This window comes from Daucus carota, chromosome 5 (genome assembly GCF_001625215.2).
Source record: "Daucus carota subsp. sativus chromosome 5, DH1 v3.0, whole genome shotgun sequence".
In the NCBI taxonomy this organism is placed as follows: Eukaryota; Viridiplantae; Streptophyta; class Magnoliopsida; order Apiales; family Apiaceae; genus Daucus; species Daucus carota.
Genome location: NC_030385.2, coordinates 1,560,453 through 1,585,858, shown reverse-complemented (window position 1 = coordinate 1,585,858; position 25,406 = coordinate 1,560,453). Strand labels below are relative to the sequence as shown.

Genomic DNA, 25,406 nt, shown 5'->3' with positions numbered 1-25,406 from the left:
GGAATTCTCAAAAGATGGACTTTGTGGAGCCTGTCAGCTAGGAAAGCAAAAGAGAAGCTCTTTCAAAAGCAAAACTCTTTCATCAATTGTGAAGCCCCTTCAGCTCTTGCATATGGATTTGTTTGGACCAGTTAACATCATGTCTATTTCAAAGAAGAAATATTGCCTAGTGATTGTTGATGATTTTTCAAAATTCACTTGGACTTTCTTTCTGCATTCTAAGGATGAAGCTGGGAAAATCATCATCAATCATATCAAGGCATTAAACAACAATCCAGATGTCAAAGTTGGAAGGATAAGAAGTGACAATGGGACAGAATTCAAGAACTCTGTGATGAAAGAATTTTGTGAAGAAGAGGGAATTACTCATGAGTTCTCTGCACCAAGAACTCCACAACAAAATGGTGTTGTTGAAAGGAAAAATAGAACTCTTATTGAGGCTGCAAGAACCATGATTAATGAAGCTCAACTTCCAACCTATTTTTGGGCTGAAGCTGTGAACACTGCTTGCTTCACTCAAAACATTTCACTAATTACCAAACCTCATAATCTAACTCCCTTTCAACTCTTCAAAGGAAAGAAGCCAACAATTAGCTTTCTTCATGTATTTGGATGCAAGTGTTATGTTCTAAGAAATCAAGGTGAAAATCTTGGAAAATTTGAGGCCAAGGCAGATGAAGCTATTTTTGTTGGATACTCTGATGGAAAATCATTTAGAGTATATAATCTGAGAACCAACATTGTTATGGAATCAATCCATGTGGTTTTTGATGATAAGAAGATTCAAGGATTCTCAGATGAAGGATTTCATGATAATCTCAGATTTGAAAATGAAGGTGAAGGTGATCTGTATGACAGTGATGATGATGATGACATTATTCAAAATGTTGGAATTAATCCTGGAATTAATATTCCAACTGATGACTCTCTAGTGCAAGGAACAACTGCAACTGGAAATTCAACTGAAGCATCAGTTGAAACTACATTGGAGGGATCAGTTGAAACACCTCAAGGATCATCAGTTGAAAGAATGTCTCAAAGTTTCAATCAGTCTAGAAATAATGAGATGTCAAATTTAGGGGGAGCTTTCCAACATGGAAACCTGAACTTCAACAATGAAGCCACATCATCAAGACAATCACTTCCCCCACAAAGAAAGTGGACAAGGGATCACTCTTTTGAGCTAATTATTGGAGATGCAAATGCATCTGTACAAACAAGAAGAGCAACTCAAGATGAGTGTTTGTACAGTGCATTCCTTTCACAGGATGAACCTAAAGTCATAGAAGATGCTCTCAAAGATGCTGATTGGGTTCTTGCTATGCAAGAAGAATTAAATCAATTTGAGAGAAACAATGTTTGGAAGCTGGTACCCAAACCTAAAAACAGAACTATTGTAGGAACAAGGTGGGTATTCAGAAACAAGGTGGATGAGAATGGAGTTGTCACCAGAAACAAGGCAAGGCTTGTTGCTAAAGGGTACTCTCAATCTGAAGGAATTGATTTTGATGAGACCTTTGCACCAGTTGCAAGACTGGAAGCAATAAGAATCTTCCTGGCCTATGCTGCTCATGCAAATTTTAAAGTTTATCAAATGGATGTCAAGAGTGCTTTTCTAAATGGTGAACTGGAAGAGGAGGTATATGTCAGTCAGCCTCCTGGTTTTGAAGATCCAGAATTTCCAGAGTATGTTTACTTTTTATTAAAAGCACTCTATGGACTAAAGCAAGCACCAAGGGCATGGTATGACACTCTGTCTCAATTCTTGTTAGATAATCATTTTTCTAGAGGAACTGTGGATAAAACACTATTTTACAGGAATGTAAATGGTGCCTTTATTCTGGTTCAAATCTATGTAGATGACATAATTTTTGGTTCTACAGATGAGAAACTTTGCAAAAAGTTTGCTAATCTAATGAAAAGTCAGTATGAAATGAGCATGATGGGAGAGCTCACCTACTTTCTTGGTTTACAAGTTAAACAAGTAAAGGAAGGTATATTCATAAATCAAACTAAGTACATTTATGATCTACTTAAAAAGTTTGATTTATTGGATTGCAAAGAAGCTAAGACTCCCATGCCAACAGCCACTAAATTAGAATTAAGTCCCAATGAGAAATCTGTGGACATCTCTAATTATAGAGGCATGGTTGGTTCGCTTTTATATTTGACAGCTAGTAGACCAGATATTATGTTTTCTACATGTCTCTGTGCTAGATTTCAATCTGATCCTAAAGAATCACATCTTATTGCTATAAAAAGAATATTCAGATATCTTAAGGGAACACCAAATCTTGGTATTTGGTACCCTAAAGACTCTGGATTTGATCTAATTGGATATTCAGATGCTGATTTTGCAGGATGCAAAATTGATAGAAAAAGTACAACTGGCACCTGTCAATTTCTTGGTGACAGATTGATTTCTTGGTTTAGCAAAAAGCAAAACTCTGTATCAACCTCTACAGCTGAGGCTGAGTACATTGCAGCTGGAAGCTGTTGTGCACAATTATTGTGGATGAGAAATCAATTACTTGATTATGGATTAAATCTCTCAAAAATCCCAATATTTTGTGACAACACCAGTGCTATTGCTATAACTGAAAATCCAGTACAACACTCAAGAACCAAGCACATTGACATCAAATACCACTTCATAAGAGAACATGTGATGGCTGGTACTGTTGAAATGCATTTTGTTCCAAGTGAAGAACAGATTGCAGATATTTTCACAAAGCCTCTTGATGAATCCACATTCACAAGGTTGGTAAGTAAATTAGGTATGTTAAATTTCTCCTAATTTAGAGTGAATTTTTCTGTATTTGGCAGCCAGAATTTGATTAATTTTGATTTATCAAAATTGAATTAATTATAATTCTGGATAAAGTCTATAATATTTCAACTGATGAACTAGTGAAATTGTTTCAACTGATGCTTGAAACAATATCCTCTTGCGTTGTTTTTCATTCAACTGATGACACCAGTTGAAGACGCCTTCAACTGATCTTCATCAGTTGAATAGGAAGTTTAAAGAGGCGCTTATCTCATCCGTTGAAAGCATTATCAGATCTGAGCCGTTGAAATTTCTTTTGTCTCTCACTTACTTTATACACACGATCGTGTGTGTAATTTTTGTAGAGATAAATAAGAGTAATTTCTTCTCAACGGTAATTTCTCAGCCAATCACAGCAATTTTCTGAGAAAGTATTTAAGTGTTTTAATCTATTTTCATTTCTTTTCATCTTACTCTTTCGAATTCTCAAAGCTCTCTTCTCTCTCTGTGCAAAAACAAGTTCTAATTCTTCTTCAAGCTTTCTCTGTAACTGCAATGGCACCAATGAAGAAGTACACTGCACCAAGTGGGTTTATCTATGAGAAGAACAACTTTGCGTCATTTGTGGATACCAAGGCTGTGGAGGAGAAGGAGTATCACAGGATGATGGAGTTCATCAAGTCAAGTCAGCTCTCTTATGCTATGACTGAAGCTCCCATCATCTACCATGAAATAGTTGAGGAAATGTGGACCTCTGCAGAGTTTAATAGTGAGCATGAAACTCTAACTTTCTCTGTCAATAATAAAACTTACTCTGTTAATGCTGATGTTATGAAAGCATGCTTTAAGATTCCTGAAAATACTGTTTTATCTTTGCCTAGTGATAATCAGTTGGTTAATTTACTTTATGCCATGAATTATGTTTTGCCAACTGATGCCTTAGGTAAAATAGAAAGAAGGGGTCTTAGGAGAGAATGGAGTTACTTATGTGATGCATTTATTAAAGCATTTTCTGGTAAAATTAGTAATTTTAATGCCCTTACTTCCCAGATCTTACAAATGCTTTACATGTACCTGACTAATGAATATTTCAACTTTGGTGGTTTGATGATCCAAGAAATTGGGGAGAAACTAGGTGATAAAACTGATAGACCTAGGAATATATATTATGTCAGATTTCTTATGATGCTAGCTAATCATCTCAATGATAAGCTAGTTATTACTAACAAGGAAGCCAAGCTTCCCAGTTTTGTGCAGGAAAAGAGAGTCTTTAAAGACCTCTTTAGGATGAATTTATACCCCTCCTTGGAGGTGGTGTACCTGCCAACAATGGAGGCTGGAAAGCACAAAGAGGTACATGGCTTTCCTACTACTCTCTCTCAACCCTCAACTTCTTTGCTTTCTGCTATCAGGGCTGTTGAAGAGGCCCATCAACAGCCTACACAAGTAGCAAAACCCTCTAAAACCAAGTCTTCTAAAGCAACCTCAGATGCCTCCCAAAAGGCATCTGTTGTAAAAACTAAGAAACACAAGCCTGAGGGGAGTGTGATTGGAGGAAGTGAGGGGGAGGGAAAGGGTGATCATCAAAGAAACCCTAAGGATAAGGATGGAGAGGTGAGTGCTAACCAGCCTAGCCACTCTGCAGTCTCCCAAAAGACTGTAGATGTTAATATGGATTTAAGCACATCCCTAGCAGCATCCTCCCAAAAGGATGTTGTTATTGAAAACAGTCCTCAGCCAAGGACACAGTCAAAAAGGGGGAGGGACACCACTTCTTCACCAATAAAAGCCTATGGGAGAAAGAAGCTAAGAAGTGACAAACTGAAGCACTCTGCACACACACAGGCATCCATTCTGGATTTTATGCCTTTAACTTCTCAAAGTCAGATTGATGTGACTCCAATAAATGTGGAGTCACAGCCCCCTTCTTCATCTCAACCAATCACCCATATTCATGATCTTACCATCTCTACTGCTCAAACACAATCCCCAACCTCCTCTGTGGATGTGGAATTAATTCACACCACACTTGTAAATTCTCCATCTTTGGATTTCATGGAGAAGCCCCCATCTGAGATTGATCATCATCATTTTGATGATTTGTTGGATCTTTCTCTTCCAATTCCTTCTTTTGTGAAAGTGTGCTCTGTGGATATACCATTAAAATCAATCACCACAGACTCAACTATCACAGCCTCTAAACCTATTTCTTCATTTTCTTCAACTGATCTCCCTCATCAGTTGACAAGTGTTTGTCCTTCAACTGATCTGCTTAACAGCTCTCATCAGTTGAATGCATCCCCTACTCATGTTTCAACTGATGTCTCTCATCAGTTGACAACTGCTGCTACTTCAATTACTTTACCTTCTTCTACAGCAGTTGATCACATGGTAGCACAAACACTTTTAGGATTGAGTGGAGTGAGCTATGGAGTGGAGAGGCAGCCTAGTGAGCTGGCAAAAGGAGAGGGTGTGGAGAGTCTGGCACTTTCTTCTAGCCAGGAAAAAGGAGAGGATAAGAGTGACCCTTTAGTAAGGGTAAGTGAGGGAGAGGTGAGTTGTGTGGTGAGCCAAGGGGAGCCCTTGATGCAAGAAAAGAGAGAAATTGAGAGAAATGCAGGTGTCAGTGAAGGGTTTAGTGAACAAGAGTTTCAAGCTGAATACAGATCCATATTGGATGGTGTTTCACTAGACCCTGAGACTTTTACTCATGGAATGTCTTCCATTCAAGATTTTGCCAGATTGGACAATCAAGCAGCTGAGAGGCACCTTAATCTAATTCACACTACATCTTCTATGCTTAGAGCAAAGGAGGCATTTACAGCTCTGCCTGCCAATGCTGGAGATGATTTTCAATATGATGATAGTGATGAAGACCTCAATGATGCTCTTGAGGAATCCCTTGGTGAACAACCTACCACTTCTCTACCTTCATGGCTCTCCATGCAGTCTGCAAATGCAATGGTTGTCAGCATGGAGCTGGAAAGGCAAGCCTCCACCATTCTTCAATCACAACCTGGAAGCTCATCCTCCTCTCAAGCCATCTCTGCCACCATTGCCAGTCAAGCTTTGGAAAACCTCAAGCTTCACAAATATCAATCTCTCCACTTTCAGAAAGAGATAGAGCATCTCAATTGTCTCATTGCCTCTGTTAAGACTGATCTGACCAAACAAATTGATGAAAAGCTTCCAGCTCAGGTCAAATCAGCTATTTCTGGTTCTGAGCAAAAACAACTGCAATTGGAAAAGCAAGTAGAAGCTCTGGAAGGCAATGTCTATATCTTAAACTCTAGGATGGATGAGATGTTGCAGCATCAAAGAATTCAGACTGGACTCCTTCAACATCTTCTTCTTGCCTCTGGTGCTTCTCTTCCCAGTCCATCCCTTACACTTGCTGCTAACAAAAAGGGGGAGAAAGAATTACCAACTCCTGCAGAATTAATCAGTCAAATTCCTCCTCCTTTCCACACTGAAAGGGAAAAGCAAAAGATTGAAAGGATGAAAGAATTGGACTCCATTGCAAAGAGAGTGGCTCAATTGGGCAAGAAATCATCTACATCTTCTACAGCCACCACAGCTCAAATCTCTTTTCCAACCACAACCACTATTCTCAGGGTAATCACACCTGAGATTGTTATTCCCTCCAAGACAGAAAAGGGTGAGCCATCATTTTTGAATGAGTTCAAGCCAATTCTGTTTCCAAACAATTGTGGTTACTCCAGGCCTGGAAAAGACTCAAGCTCAATCTACTTTCCACTAGCCAGGCCTGACAAAAATGAATACAAGCTTTTGGGCCAAGAAATCAAAAGTTATAAAGATTGTGCAGATGTGGCCTTAAAGGCTCATTTTGCCATCATCCACAGAGAAGGCCAGAAGCTGTTTATTGGAACTGGCCATCCTCACTACTCATTTGCAAAAGCTGAAGAGGTGGCCAGAGAATGTGAAAAAGAGGAGTTTGAATCCCAACTCTCCTTGAACCAGATAGAGGTGGATGAAAGGTATGCTATTGAGCTGGAAGAGGAGTTGGCAGCTGAGTTTTTAAATGAGAAAGGATTGTCTCTTGAATCTTCTCCCAAGAAAAAGAGAGTCAAATCTAAAACTAAGATGCCTGAGGCAGCCAAGAGAAGAGAAGAAGTGCCAGAAAAGCCTATCTCAAAGCCTTCTTCTCCAATCAAGGATACCACAGTAGTACATCCAGATGTCAACTTCCATGATGAGCCAATAATGCCAAAGGAGGAGCCAATTGACTTGGAAGATATTCCAATTCCAGCTTTTCTTGTCCAAGAATCTTCCAAGCCAAAGAAGAAGGTCAAGTCTGTGGCTAAGAGGATGGCTAACCCTCCTAAACCTCCAAAAGAACCTGAAAATCCTGATGACTATCTGATCATTGCTAACATTGAAGAAATTTCTGAGTTGGAGTTGGAGCTGGATGATCTTCAAGAAGTAAGAGGAATAGAAGCAACTTCAAAGTTACCTGAAAGATTGGTATTCTCTTACAAAAACAAGGGTGATGTCATCTGGCCTCTTCACAGAGTTCTGAATTCTGAGGGATTCAGTTCTCTAACAAAAATATATGGATCTATGAAGAGGACTGGAGGATTTACACCACCTGCAAAGCAAATGGTACTAAAGAGAATCCTTGAGATCAGGAAGGAATGGAACTCAGATGCTAGTCTACAAAGAAGGCTGAAAATTCCTTACACTGGAAAGAAAATTCATCATGAACCTACTCCAGTCATGGAATTTAGGGACAATCAAGGTGTTAGGAGATTTTTCAGACCTAAAGATCAACTCAAGGTTGCTAGCTTAAATACTCTGAAGACTCTCCAATCCAAACTCAACAGACAAGATAGTGATGAAGAATGGTTCTACAGGATCTTTCAGAAGCAAATCAATATTCTTGAAGAAAAACTTAAGTCCAGAAGAAGAAGATCTTCTAGGAACAAGTAACTGCTCAGTCTAGAGGAGCATAATCATCTGTAATCTTTTCTAACTCTTGTATTTAAATTCTGCATTTTATTTTATTAATGTTTTTGTTATCATCAAGTGTAGAATTTATGTCTGCATCTTCTCCAGTCATAAATTGGGGGAGATTGTTAGGAATCAATAATTTTTGATGATAACATAAACATTTTGTAACATGTCTTACTTAGAACCTTTATCAAATTTCAGTTGTAATTGTTATGTTTCTTGTCTTTGGGAATTATCAACGGATGGGTAGAATAGGATGGCTAATTGTAAATATCCAATGCCATGTAATTTTATCTAAGTGAAGGATATTCAACTGATGAGATGTAACTATTCAACTGATGAAGACTGGATGATGTTTCAACTGATGAAAATCAAGCATTCAACTGAAGACAAAGTGTTCAACTGATGATGCTGAGGAATTCAACTGATGAGACTGGAACAGCATTCAACTGATGAAGTTTGTAATTCATTCAACTGATGAGCCGGGCATTCAACTGATGAAGTCAAGAGCAGTTGAAAGTAACCAGAACTTTCAACTGATGAAGCAAAGAGCAGTTGAAAGTGACTAGAGCTTAAGTCTGACAAATCACATGGATCGAATTACACTAAAATAGACATGGAAGCCTAATTAGGAAAATAAAGAAGAAGCAGAAACATACTTATCTCATGCAGTGCAATCTGGATCAAATCAAGATGATGGTCAAAGATGAAGACATCTCAGAAAGCATGCATAAGACAAAGTTGTGCAGCATTGTTTTTAGATTAGAGTGCATTTTGTAATCTAGCTAAAAGCTTTGTAAAACTTGGAGTATATAACCAAGTTAGTAGCATCAGTTGAACTTGTTCAAATTACTTGAGAGAAAAATCTGAGAGTTAGAACTTGTTGAGTGATGAACCAGCAGCTGTGCGAATTGTAAACAATCCACAGATTCTTCTATATAAAATCTCACGGGTGGATCATTCAATCCACCCGTATTTTTAATACTTGGTGTTTTTCTGTTTACTGTGTTTTTAGTGTATCATTCTTGAATCTTTTAAATTTGTAAAAGATTGTATTCAACCCCCCCCTTCTACAATCTTTCTCATAGTTGGTGTAAAATAACAGCTTAAACGCCCGTTTTAACGCTTAAGCACTAAAAGGTAGGGCTGAGTATTCGGTAAAAACCGAACCGAATTACCGAATACCGAAATAACCGAAATACCGAATAAGCTCAAAAACCATAACCGAATAGTGAACCGAATTTAATTCGGTTATTTTACCGAACCGAATTTTTTATTTCGGTTAAAACCGAATACCGAAATAAAAAACCGAAATTTTATAACAGCGAGCAAAAATCACAAAAATAATGGAAAAAATTCACAAAAATAATGGAGAAAAATATCACTACATCATTTAAAGTTTTAAACCAGTACATCAATAGCATCATTCCAGTAAGTTTAGACTTTGGTACATTAAACTTGGAGCAAATAAAATACAAGTGGAAAACAATTCAGCAAAAACAAGTCAGGCATATATATATATTAAGATCTATTATCTATTAATCTGAAGTCAGGCATATATATATATATTTTTTAGTAAACAGCAAAATACAAGTCTGAAGTCTGAGTTAGTTTTAGTTTAAAATGGTATATATTTTAAGTTCTATTATCTATTAATCTATAAAAAAATAAATGTTTATGTGTATAATATATATATATATATATATATATATATTTATTTATTTATTTATTTTATTTTTTTATTTTAAATATTTCGGTTTTTTCGGTTAATTCGGTAAAAAAACCGAAATACCGAAATAGCCAGAAAACCATAACCGAATTAGGTACCGAAATATTTCGTTCGGTAATTTCGGTTCGGTATTCGGTTAACCGAACCGAATACTCAATCCTACTAAAAGGTCATCCCACCGCTTAGCTCCGACTTGCGCTTTTCACAACACTGACAAAAAATGAAGACAAAAGAATAGAAATGGAGTTACTACTTATAAACAAAACGCCACCATAATTTCACCTCGTCAAACTTCGCCATTGCATGGTTGCAACTTTACACTGTTTCAACTAAATCATCGGAAGAATAACAACATTCATTTCTAAAATTTGAAGTGTTAGAAGCTGAATTCAACTATTTTGAAGGTTAGACCTTGTGCAGATAGTTGGGAGACTGATAAAATGAAGACCAGTAAGGATTCCAATTAATATAACTTGTTTACAGTGAGTATTAAAGTACACATTAACAACACCATGCCCAGAAGAAAATTTTGAAATAATAATTTGGCCTAAACAGCGTATACACCCCCATTTCAACTTTATTCTCACCCTCGACCTCCTTCACTTCCACATCTTTGTATAAAATCCAAAATATAAAGTGCTCAGAACTGCAAACAAGTAGAAGTAGTAATTTAGTTTATCCCTGTTCAAGTTATTGCTTTTAAACCATCCACCACGTTCACTATCACCGTGCTTAAGAAGTAGCTGACTGAAAACCACATGAAGGCGGTGCCCAATGACTTTATTCCAGCTGAACTCTCCGAATAGAAGAAGTCTAGCAACCCTACCAATGTATATTAGTCAGCCACTCCGAATACACGGTACTGGAACCGAAACCATAAGTCCACAACACATTCATGGGGCACTGTTGGGAGAGTCCATCATGACTACTCTAGTACGCCGTCTCAAATCTACACTGAACTTCACAAATTCATTACAACTGCAATTCGTGCTAAGATTTATAATGACATCATATCTAGATGAATGTGCTAACTAGCGCGCACAAGATCGTGAAATCAAGAAAAGATCATAAAAACCAGCCACAGTAACTATCGAAGACGGGGGTTTAATTTGGTAAATGATACAAACAAATATGAATCAAAGCAATGAAATCGCTTCCTCGGATATACAGCAAAGTTTCTTGTAGATGAATCCAGCATAAACAGATTCAAATATAGAAGTTAAGGGTTAAGGCTTAATATGTCGCAAGCCAAGATTCAAATACTCTTATAAACATATCAGTTGAGTGAAAAAGGATTTAAATACATATCTTACCAACAAAATAATCTCACGGATTGATAAACTAATTCAATAATAAAATCATGTTTTTTCCCGAGCACGAAACACCCCAAGTGCATTAAAAGTTGTTTATAAGTCTTGCATGCAGCAAGCAGTCCAAATCCAACAAATGCGAAACTCATCTGCAATTTGCCTCTTCGACTTTTTACAGCTTCATCAACAGAAAGCCAATACCACAGATACTTCAATAATTTAATATATGTAGTCTTCTTCCGGCATAGGCAGCCAGGGATTTCTTTGATCAGTTTAACAGTTGTCCCAATCATCAGAAACAAGTAGCGGCCAACTAAGCAATAATGGAAGCAAATTTTACAATACAGATTAGAAAATTGTTTGCTGAAGTCCAAAAGTGAATTTAAAAAAAAAAAATCAATACCCAACATTGCAATTCTCCGTCTGATCTCATGTTATCATGAAATGAAACAAGCACATGCATCATGCAAGATAATATTACAATGCGATAGTGACAAAATACTAAAGGAATGTTCTGTTCGAACAAGATAAGTTCAAAAAATATATATATATAATCATACTGATATTAGTTTAACTTTTAAGACACACTTATGCAACATACCATTCTTTTGATCACTTAAAAATATTGGCAATTACAAAACATTGATTATAGTAAATTACCAGCTAGAGAATCTCTTGTCATCAACCGATATGTTGTTGGCCTCAATAATTATATCATCAGTAGGACGATCAAATGGATTTATGACGGCCTGATGCAAATTCAATGATGTCACCTTCACATTTAATACAAAGGTAAACTCAAAGAAAAAAAAAATACAATTTTATGCTCACCATTAAACGATGACCTGATTCACAAGCAGTCGCTGCTCGCGATGCCTCAGACAATAATTGGGAATACTGCAAAAGATAGAGAAAAGCATATTAATCACCGACCTGAAGCTTAAAACTTCAGAAGCCCAATGGTGATAATACAGATGAAATTAGGGGGAAAAAAATGGACAATTGGTTCTAAATCAAGAACAAAAGATGGGTAGTCATCCTTGTCACAGCATCTTATAACATAAAATCTGGAAAAGAAGATAAAAAGATATTAGGTTGGTGAATTGAAACTTGGATATAACATTAGCTATAGGCATTTTAGCATTAGCATTAGGGCACAAGTTCTATTTTAACACCAAATGTCACTTTCCGGTCTAAAATATAGCAACAACTATAGCGATTTGGCATAGGCATTAGCATAGGACTTTCTCTTATAAACTCAAAATTAGTCTCCCCTTTCCCCGTTACTCATATATAACATCAAGCTAGTGGTCCGCCTGTCCACGAAGTTGTTTCTCTTTTTCTTGCCCGTGTGAGGAGACTGGGGAAAGTCGAGCTTTAATCCTATTATCATATATAAAACTGAAAGAAGGCTACTAATGTCTTAATTTTGCCACTTCTGTATCTAATTTCTTTGGAGTCTGGAAGGAGGGGAAAAACTTCATCGCTCACGGTTTCTCTTTTTCGACTTTCACCACCCTCTCTGTCGTACAATTCATGAAGAACAGTTATTAAGACCCTCAATTCCTTTTTTTCCCATCGTGCATAACTCTTGGCATATCATAGGCAGTTCCAGCAACATAGGATTATTTTCACATCAGGACCGTAACTTGGGATTAATTCGCATCACTACAAAGCCAATAATACTATTTTACGAACATCACTACAAATTTTTGGAATATTCAAGTTAAAAATAACAATCAAGCTTAAGAATGAAAATTTATGCAACCACGTGTTCCTAGATTACTTAGGCCCACATGGTATGGTACACAAGATCTTCATTGAATACTTATCAGCCAAATTTGGTCAACTCACATTAAGTTAAGAATCAAGGTAAGACAACTAACACATCGACTTTTTTTAAACAACCGAAAGTCTGGAGCTGTACTGGATATTGGTTGCTCATTCTGCCAACTCTTTTGTAAGAGGTGAAAGAAAAACCAATTGATAAGAGCTGGAAAAAGCTTGACTCTCTTGTTTCACCGCGCGTTGAAATAATGTGGAGAGACTCCAATGAGACCACCACCCATTCTGTTAACAATTTAAATAATACTTCCTCTGTTTTTCCCAGAATGAGCTTGACAAAAATTAAACTTGCGAAAACCAATTGACTTGTTAAGTTCCTTACAAAAGATTACTACTACCTCCCTTGATGCTGAAATTCGCGAAGGCAGTAAAGGAGCAAATGAAATCTGACAAGAGCCTGAAATTGGGCTTATAAATGACTAGTGACTCAGCAAGTAGGTGTGGGTACTAGAGGTTAAAATTGTAAAAGTGGAATAAAGTATAATTAGAAAGAACAAAAGGAATGAACTTTGGGGAATGTGTCAAAGAAAAAGGCATTTCATATACAACGTACCTGCTTGACAGTTTCTATTTTAGTTCCATTCAGAGTAGCAACTTTGTCTCCTGACTTCACATTATTTTTATAAGCAACTGATCCTTCATGGACCTGATCACGTTTAGCACGTTACTTCGCACACATACAATTGTAATAATAGTGATCATGCAAAATATTTTGAAAAGATTAAAACTTTATAACAATCAAAGTGTGGAACTTTACTAGAATTACCTCACTTTTCCTATGTACTACCCATTTTCCACCCCAACAGTGAGAACCCAAGTTACCCGAACTCGGATACGGGGAGTGGGGACAAATTTAAGGGTCAGATTTTTAGTTTTATAAAATTTAGGTTTTGTGTATATGTATCCGAATTGGACACGGGCCTGGGAATTCAACATATAACCTGAAAAAAGTGAAAATTATACATTTTTTTTATTTATTTCACATTTTCAAAAATAGTTTCATTACCAATAGAACATTTACAACATGTAGATAGTTATATAAATACATAACTTTCACAAGACAAGTTGCGACAACTTGTCACATGAAGGATCTGCCTCAAATTCCATACCCACGCCAATGTCATGCCCGGTTGACATGCGTACGAGGGAGACTCCAGGTAACGAGGATAAGAAACCTTATATTTTAATTAATGTCTTGCTCACAATCCCTCCATTTTCTATCAAGTGCATCAGATGGCATAGCAGAAATCCTCATCGTGTCTGGAGCTAATTTTCACATAGTTTCTTGTAAACACTAAAAAAGAAATCCTATGGAGCTCACTGATTACATGACTTTAACTAGAATATAATCAAGAGCCTACAACAACATTTGGATTTTAGTGCATGTATTCAATAAGTTACCTCTTTGACAGAAACAGATAAATCTCGATTGGATGCATCTAGTTCCTTTCCTGGATTTGATACTAGTTTCCGGTATTCTTTCACATCAATCACTCTGATTCCAAACCAAGGTCGCAGAACAGTACTACATTTAAAGAAAACGGAAAAAAAATAGTAAACAAGTAAATAGTGATAAAAATCATTTACAAACAGATAGTTATCCTTGACATGTAAATATATAAACATAGGAGAGTCTTTTAAAGAGACTCCACTTCAACAATGGCAGAAGTGACTAATTTGAGTGTCTTACCTAAAGGACTTCCACATCTCCAAGCAAGATAGGATAGTGGGAGTAGGAAGTGCTTGAGCACAGCGATAATGACCAAAAAAATTAATCCCAACCACATATCCCTCATCATTGACAAGTGGTCCACCTTCACCAATCTAATCAAAACATTTGAAATGAGAAAGATAAGGAGGCAAAAATTACCAACTAAAATTTAACTACAACGTAATTTAAGTGAGACAACATGCTAAACATTTTCACCAGTAACATCGAATACAAAACAGCCAAGAGGACTGAGAGTCTGAGACCCCCACCTAGAAATAAAGATAAGGAATTTAAGTAGATATCATTTTTTTATGAAAGTAGATATTATATTATCATATGAAAGTCAAATCCTTAAATTTATGAGCAATGTGACAAACGATGAAGGAAAAAATAACACTTAAATGCAATTCTAAATCTGTGAGAATATAAATATACATATACATATACATATATATACATATATATATATATATATATATATATATAGAGAGAGAGAGAGAGAGAGAAGTTCTATAGACCACTATTTCTTCGGAGACATCAGAGACCATATACGTTCGGTAATCAAAATATTACAAAACTTATTATTGTGTCAGACCGCTTGTGATACGATAATTCTAAAACTACTAGTTGCTATACCAGAAGTCCAAATTTTTTACAACATGTGTATGTCCGTAAATTTGACCAACTCCGTTTGATTTTTTAAGGACATTTCAGTCTTTTCAAAGATTGCATCCAATTTATCCCCAATTCAACATAATTCACCCGAATCAACAAAAAAAAAGGCCAATAAAACACCCTATTCTTCTGTTACAATCCATGTGTAAGTTCTCCTTTTGTTTTTGATTTGCAAGATTCAAATCATGATGAACTTGTCATACGAACTTCCCAGGAATTGAAAGAAAAATCAACGAAACTAAATATTTAGAATCATATATTTGAAGCAATCCAACCTCAAAGATGAAGGTATTCAAAAGGACCATTTGGATTGAAGCTCACTCTTTCATTTTTTTTGTAGTTTCTCTCTTTAAAGGTATATGGGTTCTTCAAATTTCACATTTAAAATGATATGGAGATGTGAGTTGCTTGTGGTGGTGAATTGTGCATCAATGCTAAAAATAGAATGAGGTGAGAATTCAGATAATTTATAATCGTATATTTATTTACTGTTATTATATGTATACATGTGTATATAAACAATATACATGTAGAAATGGAAAGGGAGATGACTTGCAATATTATTGAAGTAGTAATCCGGTTTCCTCCGGTAGGAAAAGAAGAGTGTATGGGTGCAATTAATGATAGTATATAGATGATTCATGACCAGTGGGATTGTACTACTAGAAGTCTAGAAGTTACAGTGAGAAAGATGAATTGCGTATTTGGAATTATAATGGTGAACGGCAAGGTGGGTTTGAGGTGGGTTTAGAGAGAAAGAATGGATAATGTCATGATATTTTAAATTAATATATGTTTTATCTGTATTTAGTTGTTGTAATAATGCACAAACATAAATGCCCTTGAGCCATGGTAACAGTGTTAGACCTATTTGACAGAAATACACGAAATGTAATTATATAAGAAGTGAAGTATAGTAAGCGTTAGTTCTGTAAATCTAATATCCTAAGTGGTCTGACACCAAAATAATAAGTATACAAAATGTTCTTTATATTCTATAAATATCACTATTTCATTAAAAATGTTAAAGTTTATTTATGTTCAACAAGAAACATGCATGTTCCGCAAGCTGAGCATATGTTCTGCAAGCTAAACATGGTTTTGTAGAATAATATGTTTTGTAATATTCTCCTTGCAGAATATATAGAATTTTCAAGATTTTTTTATATAATAATGATCTTTGTAGAGCATGATTCTCAAAACAATACATTTTGTAATGTTTCTATGCAATAATTTATTTACTGAACATAAGTGCTCTCCAATCTCCATAGAACTTAACTCTCTCTCGGGAAACATCTCATGGAAGAATTCGACAAATCTTCATACATGTTGACTTTTTATTTTGTGGACAAGCAACTTAATTAGGTCTTCAAATAAGCTTAAATTTGAATGATTTTTTATGTGGTTAAGTACTAAACATTATAGAAGATGCAACAATGATCGTACCGAAGTAAACAAGCTATGCAATGTTAGTAAGCATAATTCAAATCACAAGGCAAATTATTATAAATATATTTATAATTGCATATGGTTATTTATATGAAGATAAAAAATAAAGCACTACCAGTCGATCTCTATGGTTCGTCAAATGACACATACATATAGTACACCAAATGACACATACATATAGTACAATTTATATAATTTTCCCACCCAAACACTTTCACAACATACATCTTGTTTCCACAAATCACCTTATTTGATTCTCATCACTTAAAGAGCAGACATAATAAACTAAGCCCCAGAAACATCATCTTGATATATCATTAATGTTAATAATTAAATTACATGTTATTGATGAGCTAATGACAATTTTATTCAACAAAGGTTATCCTACATGGGACAGAAGGAACAAAGAGGTTACCTCAGGGATGCCACAATTAGTTGCTGAAAGCTCATAACACCCAAAAGATGGAGGATACTCAGATAGCTTTCCCCTATCGCCATACAAGGTGAAGGTTAACAAAGAACGACCAAATGAGATCACATTCATCCCATCAACAATGCCCGCTTGCCTAGATCTCAAATCTACTACTTCCGGTTCCACTACGGGCTTAACTTTCAGAGTAAGAAGATTGTAGTAGTAGTCGACGTGATCTTCTTTAGCAAGAAGCAGAGTTCCATCTGCCATCCTTACAATTAGCTGAATGAAAAAGTAAAACATGTGATTTCATCAAGTGCGTAATGAACACAACTCGTACAACAAAAATCAAAACAAACCAATCCATTATCTAACTCACATGAAATTCAACTTCAGAACCCTTTGGATAATAAAGGAGTTTTGCAGAAGTCAATATAATTGCTTCTTTCTCACTTGAACTCCAATGTATTATGAGGCCTGAGCAATCAAATTTAATTTTCGAGCCTAATTGAAAGTAGGTTTTTAGTCAAGCAAATATACAATTGTTAGATATATGGATTTGAAAATGAATTGACTGGCTTAGTACTGTCTATATTTAGACATTAAAAAGAAAAAAGTCCATGAAACCTCGAGATAGTGCTAAATAGTATATCTTGCTTGCTTCACCAGAAGACACAGTAATAAACAAGTACATCCTCAGTATGACATGGTTAAATTACACAAAAAAGGTCATTTTTAGAGAAAATATATAGAAAAGGTGTGCCACCATTGATATTTTAGTTACCGTAGAAAGAGGAAACAGCTACAACCGAAGGTGCAATCTTGGAAGCTATGACCTCCAAATCTTCATTGTCGAAAGCAGTGTTAAAAGTACCTGTGAGAAATCATGACATTAAAGGAGTGATAACTGAAAAGTGCACAAAGGAATGATAAATGGAAAATTCAAATCCGACCTACTCCAAAACGTTTCATTTCCTGATGTATATCTTGTGGAGAAGCTATATAATCCCGAAAACTAAAAATTTCTGCAGTAGAATAATAAAATACAGTTACTAAATATAGTTGAAAAGGTAACTAAAAACGAAGCAAGGGGAGTAGTATATACCTCGTAAAACAGGAGTTTGAGCAAATCCAGCGTCTAAAGATAAAATCTCCCTATGTTCAGGAAACCGAGGACATAGCTGAGGTGGCTTGGGTTTATATCTAGTACCGTATGTAGGATCACAAATGGAGGAGCTAGATTGGCCAGATTGGCTACCATTGTCTACATGATTCCAGATACAGTAGCCAGATCGGCCACCATTGTATGTAGGATCATGGATAAAGTAGCCAGATTGGCCACCATTGTCTATAGGATCGCAGATGGAGTAACGAGATTGGCCACCATTGTCTGTAGGATCGCAGATGGAGTAGCCAGATTGGCCACCATTGTCTGTAGGATCGCAGATGGAGTAGCCAGATTGGTCACCATTGTATGTAGGATTGCAGATGGAGTAGTCAGATTGGCCACCATTGTATGTAGGATCGTTCTTCATGGTTATAATTAAGAGTTAATTGTGAATTATTAACACACGATTGGGGATAATTCTCGTAAAGTAATAAAATTAATCTTCCGAATTACCAGCAAATTATTGAGGACAAATATGTTAGAGTAATAATATTAAACAAAAAAAGTACCTGTTGTTTCAAGCTTGTGATTTCTCTGAGGAGGATTCCGTAATCAGCTTTGAGTTTTTGGTATGCTTCAGCAATAGCCTTGTTCTTCTCCCTCTTCCTTTGGGACTTTGTTTTACCCCCCATTGTTTCACAACTTTAAACTGGTTTCACAAATTGATCACAATCGAATATTAAGATATATACACACACACACACATACATGTGTAAAATCAAGGTAGAGAAAACAGGCTTAACAGTTCAGCATTTATGAAATCTTAACCAAAAGTTCTTTTCAGGGAAATCAGTTCTATAAAACACCAGTTGATAAGATATCGTTGAGCGTATGTAAGTGTACACATGTCAGAATAATGATTTAATTGAAAGGGTTTTGCATGCTCGGAATAGTATAATGCAATTCATGCAACTAATATACTTGTATAAAATACAAGTCAAATAGGACAGAGTAATTTAAAATCTCAAAACAACCATTTTTAGAGTTTCTCAGTTCATCTTTTCTAATCAGGAAAATGAAAACAATATTTGTTAAAATCTTTCGAAGGTTAGAAAAACCCGTGTGCGAACAAAATATTTATCGAGTGAAGAGAAATAAAATATTTTTGGTTATAAAGAGATGTAGAATAGAATACTTGCAGTAGTTACAGGAGAAAAATAATAATTCATAATTGTGTACACACACACACACACACACACATATATATATATACTCAATTATTATGTACACATAATATTCATAATTTAAACACATAATCACATCCTTGGCATGCTTTAATATATATACATACAAGATAAATATATATTCAGAAACATAATTCAAATCTCTAACTAAGTCCGAATTTCAATAATAAAATGAATATAAATTCGGACAACATTTGCCCTGGAATAGAGTAATCCCGATATCCCAAGTCACAACACAACCATTTTTTGTTTCAGGATAACATTTATATTTGTCAAAATGTCAATCTGTCACAACGTCAATATTATAACTGAGAATGTTATTCAATAACAATAAATATATGCGATAATCGACGACATCACATTGTAACTATGATCATTTCCGGATTTTAATTTATACACACTCACGACAAGGCTATAATCAATTGGAATCTGGAGTTTAAAAAATTGGCTTGCGGCTCGCAGTTTTTAGATAGTCAAGTTTCCGGAATTGATCCTTATAATAATACACACTACAGAAATAAAAGTAGATAATTGCTGATAATAATAATAATAATAATCAATTATAAGCAATTACTACCGTTAATTGCTTATAATAATAATAATAATATTAATAATGATAATAATAATAATAGAAATAAAACCAATATTATTTTTGCTTTTTCTTTCCCGAAAACTCAAGCCCGGCAGCCTCCTCCTCGGACCGCCAGTCGCAACCCACACCCGGTAACCACCGCTGCCACAGAATCCGGTCAGCCCTCGCTGCCGAAACCACTCCGGCCACCGCTAAATCAGCCCATCACTTTCAATCCCAATCACAAACAAACAGTACATATACATATAAGCATATAAACTCGATCCTCACCGGTTGAAATGATTGAAACCCTAGATTGCTCTATTTTCCTTTTGGACCGACGGCCATGTAGGTTTTGTAACAGATTTTTGCAGAGATAAAACGATTTTATCGGACTATGTATATTAAACAAATCAAGTCCCCTGCTGTTTAAATAAAAAGCTTTTAGCAATAGAAAGAATTTAGGGATTTTTTTTTTATATTAAAACACAAGAATATCAAAAATCAAAAATTTTCTAAAAATCCCAAATGGCCAAATGGACTATATCTGCACAAACTAATATTTTTAAGAGCAAGTCCAATGCTAGATGCTATATATCTATTGCTATTGCTATAATATAGCATCAAAAAGTGTTTTTTGGTGTTAAAATAGAACTTGCACTCCAATGCTAAGTTCTATAACTAGTTTCAAATTTAACCAACTCATTAACTTTTACCTAACTTTTATATAGAACCAACTCATTGACTTTTACCTAACTCATTAACTCATTAACTAGTTTCCAATTTCTAGCTATCAATGATGTGGCAACATGGATGGATCCATCCTTGGTTTCAAATATAGAACCAAAGATGCATCTATGCATGGATGCATCCAAATATAGCACCCCTTTGGAGTTGAGTTTTTTTACTTTTGATGCTATAATATAGCAATAGAACCAAGTATAGCATTGCATTGGAGTTGCTCTAAGGGAAAACATATTTTTATGCCACCCAACTTTTTGTGTTTTTAGAAATTTGTCACTCAACTAAATTTCTTTTCCTTTTAATCACCAATGTTATGTTTGGATTTTATTTTAGTCATCAATTTAGGTTCAGATTTGATTACTAGCATTAAAATAACTAGTTGAGAAACCGCGAGTTGCGGCGGCCTATAAAAATTATATTAATGATTTAATATTAATATTTATAGAATAAAATAATTTTGTGGTTGTCTATAAAAAGTATATTAATGTTTCAAAATTAATATTTGTAGGATGAAATAAATTTATATTATAAAAATCTAGTTGTAAAACCAATACTGATATATAAAATTGCAAAATTGGACTATAATTCAAGGTGAAAAAATGAAAATAAATTTATACACGTCATAAACAATTTAAAGTATGACGAATCTTAATTTTTTTTTTTGAAAAGTAATCATGTTTTTACATTGTCACTTTCCTCCAATATTATAAAAGAATAACCAACAAACATACATCACTAATAGTTTATTTGTTGATATCAACCATCAATATAATGTCAATATTATATTCTTTTCCCGTGTTTGGATTTGTCGACTCCAATATAACGATCTATACCTACCTTTGCTTCCAACAACCTTTGTTTTTTTAATACTGTATAAACAGCCTTCACTTATCGTTGTAGAAGAACGGCACCTCCGAGTTAGAAATCGAGCAAGAGAAAGATAGTTCTAATTTTTGATATTTTTCAGAAAATTAGAAAAATAGAACGGAGCGATGTGAGAGGCGCCACCTACATGCCCCTCGCTTTTCCTTTAAAAATCGAGTAAGAGAACTATCACCAGAAAGAGGTATGTTTGTGGTATTGTAAAAGGAGGTTGTGTTTAGATGATCCAAAACCCTACGTTCTAAACGGGTATTTATAGGTGCAGAGAGACTTGTTTGCTACTCTTTCCCATAATTAGATAATTTGAACAAAATCAGATTAAAATTTTCAAGCTACCATATTCCATAAATAATCTGTCTTTCCCATAATTAAATAATCTGAAACAAAATCAGATTAAAACTTTCAAGCTATTATATTTCATAAATAATCTTAAACAAAATCAGTATCTGAAACTTGCTTCTAATATATCCGAAACTAAAAAAGGTAGTTCTAATTTTTGATATTTTTCATCCGAAAATTCCAGAAACTTTCAAGATATTATATTCCATAAATAATCTGAAACAAAATCAGATTCTGAAACTTGCTTATAATATACCCGAAACTAAAAAAGGTAGTTCTAATTTTTGATATTTTTCATCTGAAAATTCCAGAAAATTAGAAAAATAAAACGGAGCGATGTGAGAGGCGCCACCTAGACGCCCCTCGCTTCTCCTTTATATAAGTATATTGATGATTGATTTTTTTAGTATTATTAAAATATTAAAATATAGTGGTAGTATATAATATTTTAATGATTTAATATATGTCTGTATCTTTATATGTAGTACTTTTTATGTCACCAAGATTGTTTACCTTTGGTGATAAAAATTTTACGGCTTCTAAAAGATGTAGTTTCATAAATAATTTTTTTTTTCCCAAATAAAAAAAATCAGCATTTGAATTTACACACAAAAAAGAAAATCACAAAAATAAGTTATGAAACTATGTTTTATAAGAGTTTTAAAATATGTGCAAAGCAGTATAAAATACCGTAAACTACCGTGAGGGACGGAGGGAGTAATAATAACATAAAAATATAAAATGATGCATTATAGAGCAAAATTATCGAATATTCAGTTTTCATCTCTCTATTTATTTATCTTAAAAATTGTAATAAGATAAAGTTATTAAAATTTATGAAGATAAATTTAAGAGAGATCTTAGACTTAACTAGTCATATGAAATTTTAATAGTGAAAGATAATGCATTATATCACTCAATTAAATTTTAGGGTTGGTGGTTTGGGGTTAAGTTTTAGGGTTTGGGGTTTAGGGGTTAGGGTTTGGGGTTTAGGCTTAAGGGTTTAGGGGTTGAGGGTTTAAACTTTAAGGTTTAAGGTTTTGTTTTTTGGTAAATGAGGGCGGCACCTCATATGACCAGGACCGCTTGATATTCATTGAACGGATCAAAATTTAGTCAGTTAACAGGTTCCTAGGAACCAAAACCCATTGGTTTAAGCTAAGTACTTTGGTTTTAAATAATAGTCCAGACTTTATGCACGTATTTAAGGGTGTATTGATCGGATAATTACATGCACTTGAGAGAATATCTTGAAAGTGAAACTAGACAATTATCTTGAAACGGAAGGACGGATAATTAGTTTGTAGTGAATCATGATTAGTGATTGTTATTCATCTTGAGAGATTCTTTGTTAGGCAATGTTGGAAACTCTGCACTTACTTCCAAACCGGAAAAAACGCCTAACTATCCTTGAAGATGTTAGCGGGATCATTAAACCTTGCAGGTTAATTTTAAAATTTTAGCATGAAGCCTTGCAATCTCGTAATGTTTTGAATTCTTTTGAGAATTTGTTTCATACATATGATGTCATTTGTAGGATGACATTGCTTTTAGGCCCTCCTAGTTCAGGGAAGACCACATGACTGCTCGCTTTGGCCGGGAAGCTTGATCCTGCCCTTGAGGTCGAATCTGGACTTTTTTTATTATACATTAGATATTACTGATCTTCAATATGGTAGATAAAATTTACATTGCACAATACAGTTTTCTGGAAGGGTGACGTACAACGGCCACAGAATGAATGAGTTTGTGCCTCAAAGAACAGCTGCCTATATTAGTCAGTACGATGTTCATATAGGAGAAATGACTGTAAGAGAAACCTTGGAACTTTCTGCTAGATTTCAGGGAGTCGGATCACGCTATGGTTAGTTGACATACGATCTCCTGTATTCTCAGTGCTAATGTACTACGTGTAACACCAGGACGTGACCATGTATATCTGCCCGTGGCCTGATTTTCTCATTTTATAAATGGTTGTAAATTTTTATGCAGAAATGTTGGCTGAGCTGTCAAGAAGAGAGAAGGATGCAATTATTAAGCCTGGTCCTGATCTTGATATCTTTATGAAGGTAATGACATATATGTGATGTAAAAATGTACCGAAACAAGCTATCAAAAGTTTATAAATTGCAAAGCCATTCTCTTTGAGGACATTATTGATATGTACAAAGATAACCAGTGACCTCTACTCTCTATATTAATAACTAAAACCGTTCTATCTTTATCAGACATGTAAAAGAATTATGCATCCCCTTTATCACAGCAATACCTAGTATCTATCACTCTATAATCAGAAAATCTAAAACGAATTGCTTATATATAAGATGTGCTGATGCCTAATCCCAACTATGCAAACGCAGTCACATTACTCTGTGATCTTATCAGTGTTTGACAATTTATTCTTACTACTTAACGAATAACGATACATAATGAATCCCTTCAACAATAACGGATCTGCATGTGCTTATATTATATACAATCTATAGAAATTTTATTCTTTAATTGATCAAATTTTGTTTTTGTTTCCTTCAGGCTGTTGCAACAAAAGGTCTAGAGACCAATGTGGTGATAGAATATGTTATGAAGGTAGCACAACTAACAGAAAAACAGAATTGCCACCACCTCATAGCTAGTAAGAGAAAATTGGATGAACATATGCTCCTCTTGATTGTAGGTTTTAGGCCTTGATATTTGTGCAGATACTCTGGTAGGAGACCAAATGATCAGGGGGATATCTGGAGGACAAAGAAAGCGTGTTACAACTGGTTCATAACTTATATTCTGCCACTAATTTATTTAATGTTTTTCTTGTTGAATATTTTTGCGACAATTACATATAAAACTGATCAATTACAGATGAGATGTTAGTTGGACCAGCTAGGGCACTTTTTATGGATGAAATATCTACGGGCTTGGATAGTTCAACAACTTATCAAATGGTAAAATCGCTCCGACATAGTGTCCACATTCTCCAGGGAACTGCTCTTATATCTCTCCTCCAGCCAGCCCCTGAAGCATATGATTTGTTTGATGATATTATGCTCCTGTCAGATGGATATATTGTGTATCAAGGCCCACGTGAAAATGTGCTTGAGTTTTTTGAGACAATGGGTTTCAAGTGCCCAGAGAGAAAAGGCGTGGCAGACTTCTTGCAAGAAGTAAAGATCTGTGTTCATAACCTTCCACCACTTGTTAAGCTCATATATAAAATATAAGCATTATTAATCTGATTGGAAGTTTTGCAAAATATACGGGTGACATCAAAGAAAGATCAGAAGCAGTACTGGTTTCACAATGATGAGCCCTACAGATTTGTTACAGCAAAAGAGTTCTATGATGCTTATCAGTCATTTCCTCTGCTTTTTTAAACAGAGGCACACAAACCAATTTTTATATTTATTAAGGTGTTTATTTGAATACTTTTACATAGCTACCCCTTATAAAGTCAAACTAAACTATTATTTGTATTGCATAGAAAATATAAGCTGCATTAATGAGGGTTAAAATTGAAATTCACCTACCAAATAGTATATGAAAACAAGAAAAAATCACTTATTTTGGAACAACAATCAAATTCTAAAAAGGCAGTTAAAATGAGACGGAGGGAGTAGGACTTAAACTACAAGATGAACTTGCAAAGCCATAT

General features: G+C 34.9%; 1 protein-coding gene and 1 pseudogene across 4 annotated transcripts; one reads left to right on the top strand and one right to left on the bottom strand.

Moving 5' to 3' along the window:
- Positions 1 to 10,656: 10,656 nt before the first annotated feature.
- On the bottom strand, positions 10,657 to 20,228 carry LOC108223434 (uncharacterized). 4 transcript variants are annotated; one of them, XM_017397701.2, is made up of 13 exons: positions 20,087 to 20,228; positions 18,550 to 18,689; positions 17,978 to 18,401; positions 17,826 to 17,897; positions 17,657 to 17,746; positions 17,252 to 17,376; positions 16,876 to 17,154; positions 14,316 to 14,449; positions 14,027 to 14,150; positions 13,179 to 13,271; positions 11,612 to 11,677; positions 11,441 to 11,529; positions 10,657 to 11,093 (listed from the first exon to the last, which is right to left on the bottom strand). In XM_017397701.2, exons 2-13 carry the CDS (start codon positions 18,670 to 18,672, stop codon positions 11,054 to 11,056), a joined length of 1,659 nt encoding a protein of 552 aa, XP_017253190.2. In that variant the 5' UTR covers positions 18,673 to 18,689; positions 20,087 to 20,228; the 3' UTR covers positions 10,657 to 11,053. The 4 variants fall into 4 exon arrangements, 3 of the variants coding, with proteins under 3 accessions (XP_017253190.2, XP_063949242.1, XP_063949241.1); XM_064093172.1 differs by lacking the exon at positions 13,179 to 13,271; XM_064093171.1 differs by lacking the exon at positions 20,087 to 20,228 and having other exon boundaries at positions 18,550 to 19,833.
- Positions 20,229 to 22,987: 2,759 nt separating this feature from the next.
- LOC108221141 (pleiotropic drug resistance protein 1-like) lies at positions 22,988 to 25,130 on the top strand (annotated as a pseudogene).
- The last annotated feature ends 276 nt before the right edge of the window (positions 25,131 to 25,406 follow it).

Coding starts and splice junctions, on each gene's coding strand:
- LOC108223434 (XM_017397701.2), bottom strand. CDS start 18,672: ATGGGGGGTAAAACAAAGTCCCAAAGGAAGAGGGAGAAGAACAAGGCT. Junction 17,898..17,977: donor TCAAACTCCTGTTTTACGAG/GTATATACTACT, acceptor ATTCTACTGCAG/AAATTTTTAGTTTTCGGGAT. Junction 14,450..16,875: donor CTAATTGTGGCATCCCTGAG/GTAACCTCTTTG, acceptor TGTTTTGATTAG/ATTGGTGAAGGTGGACCACT.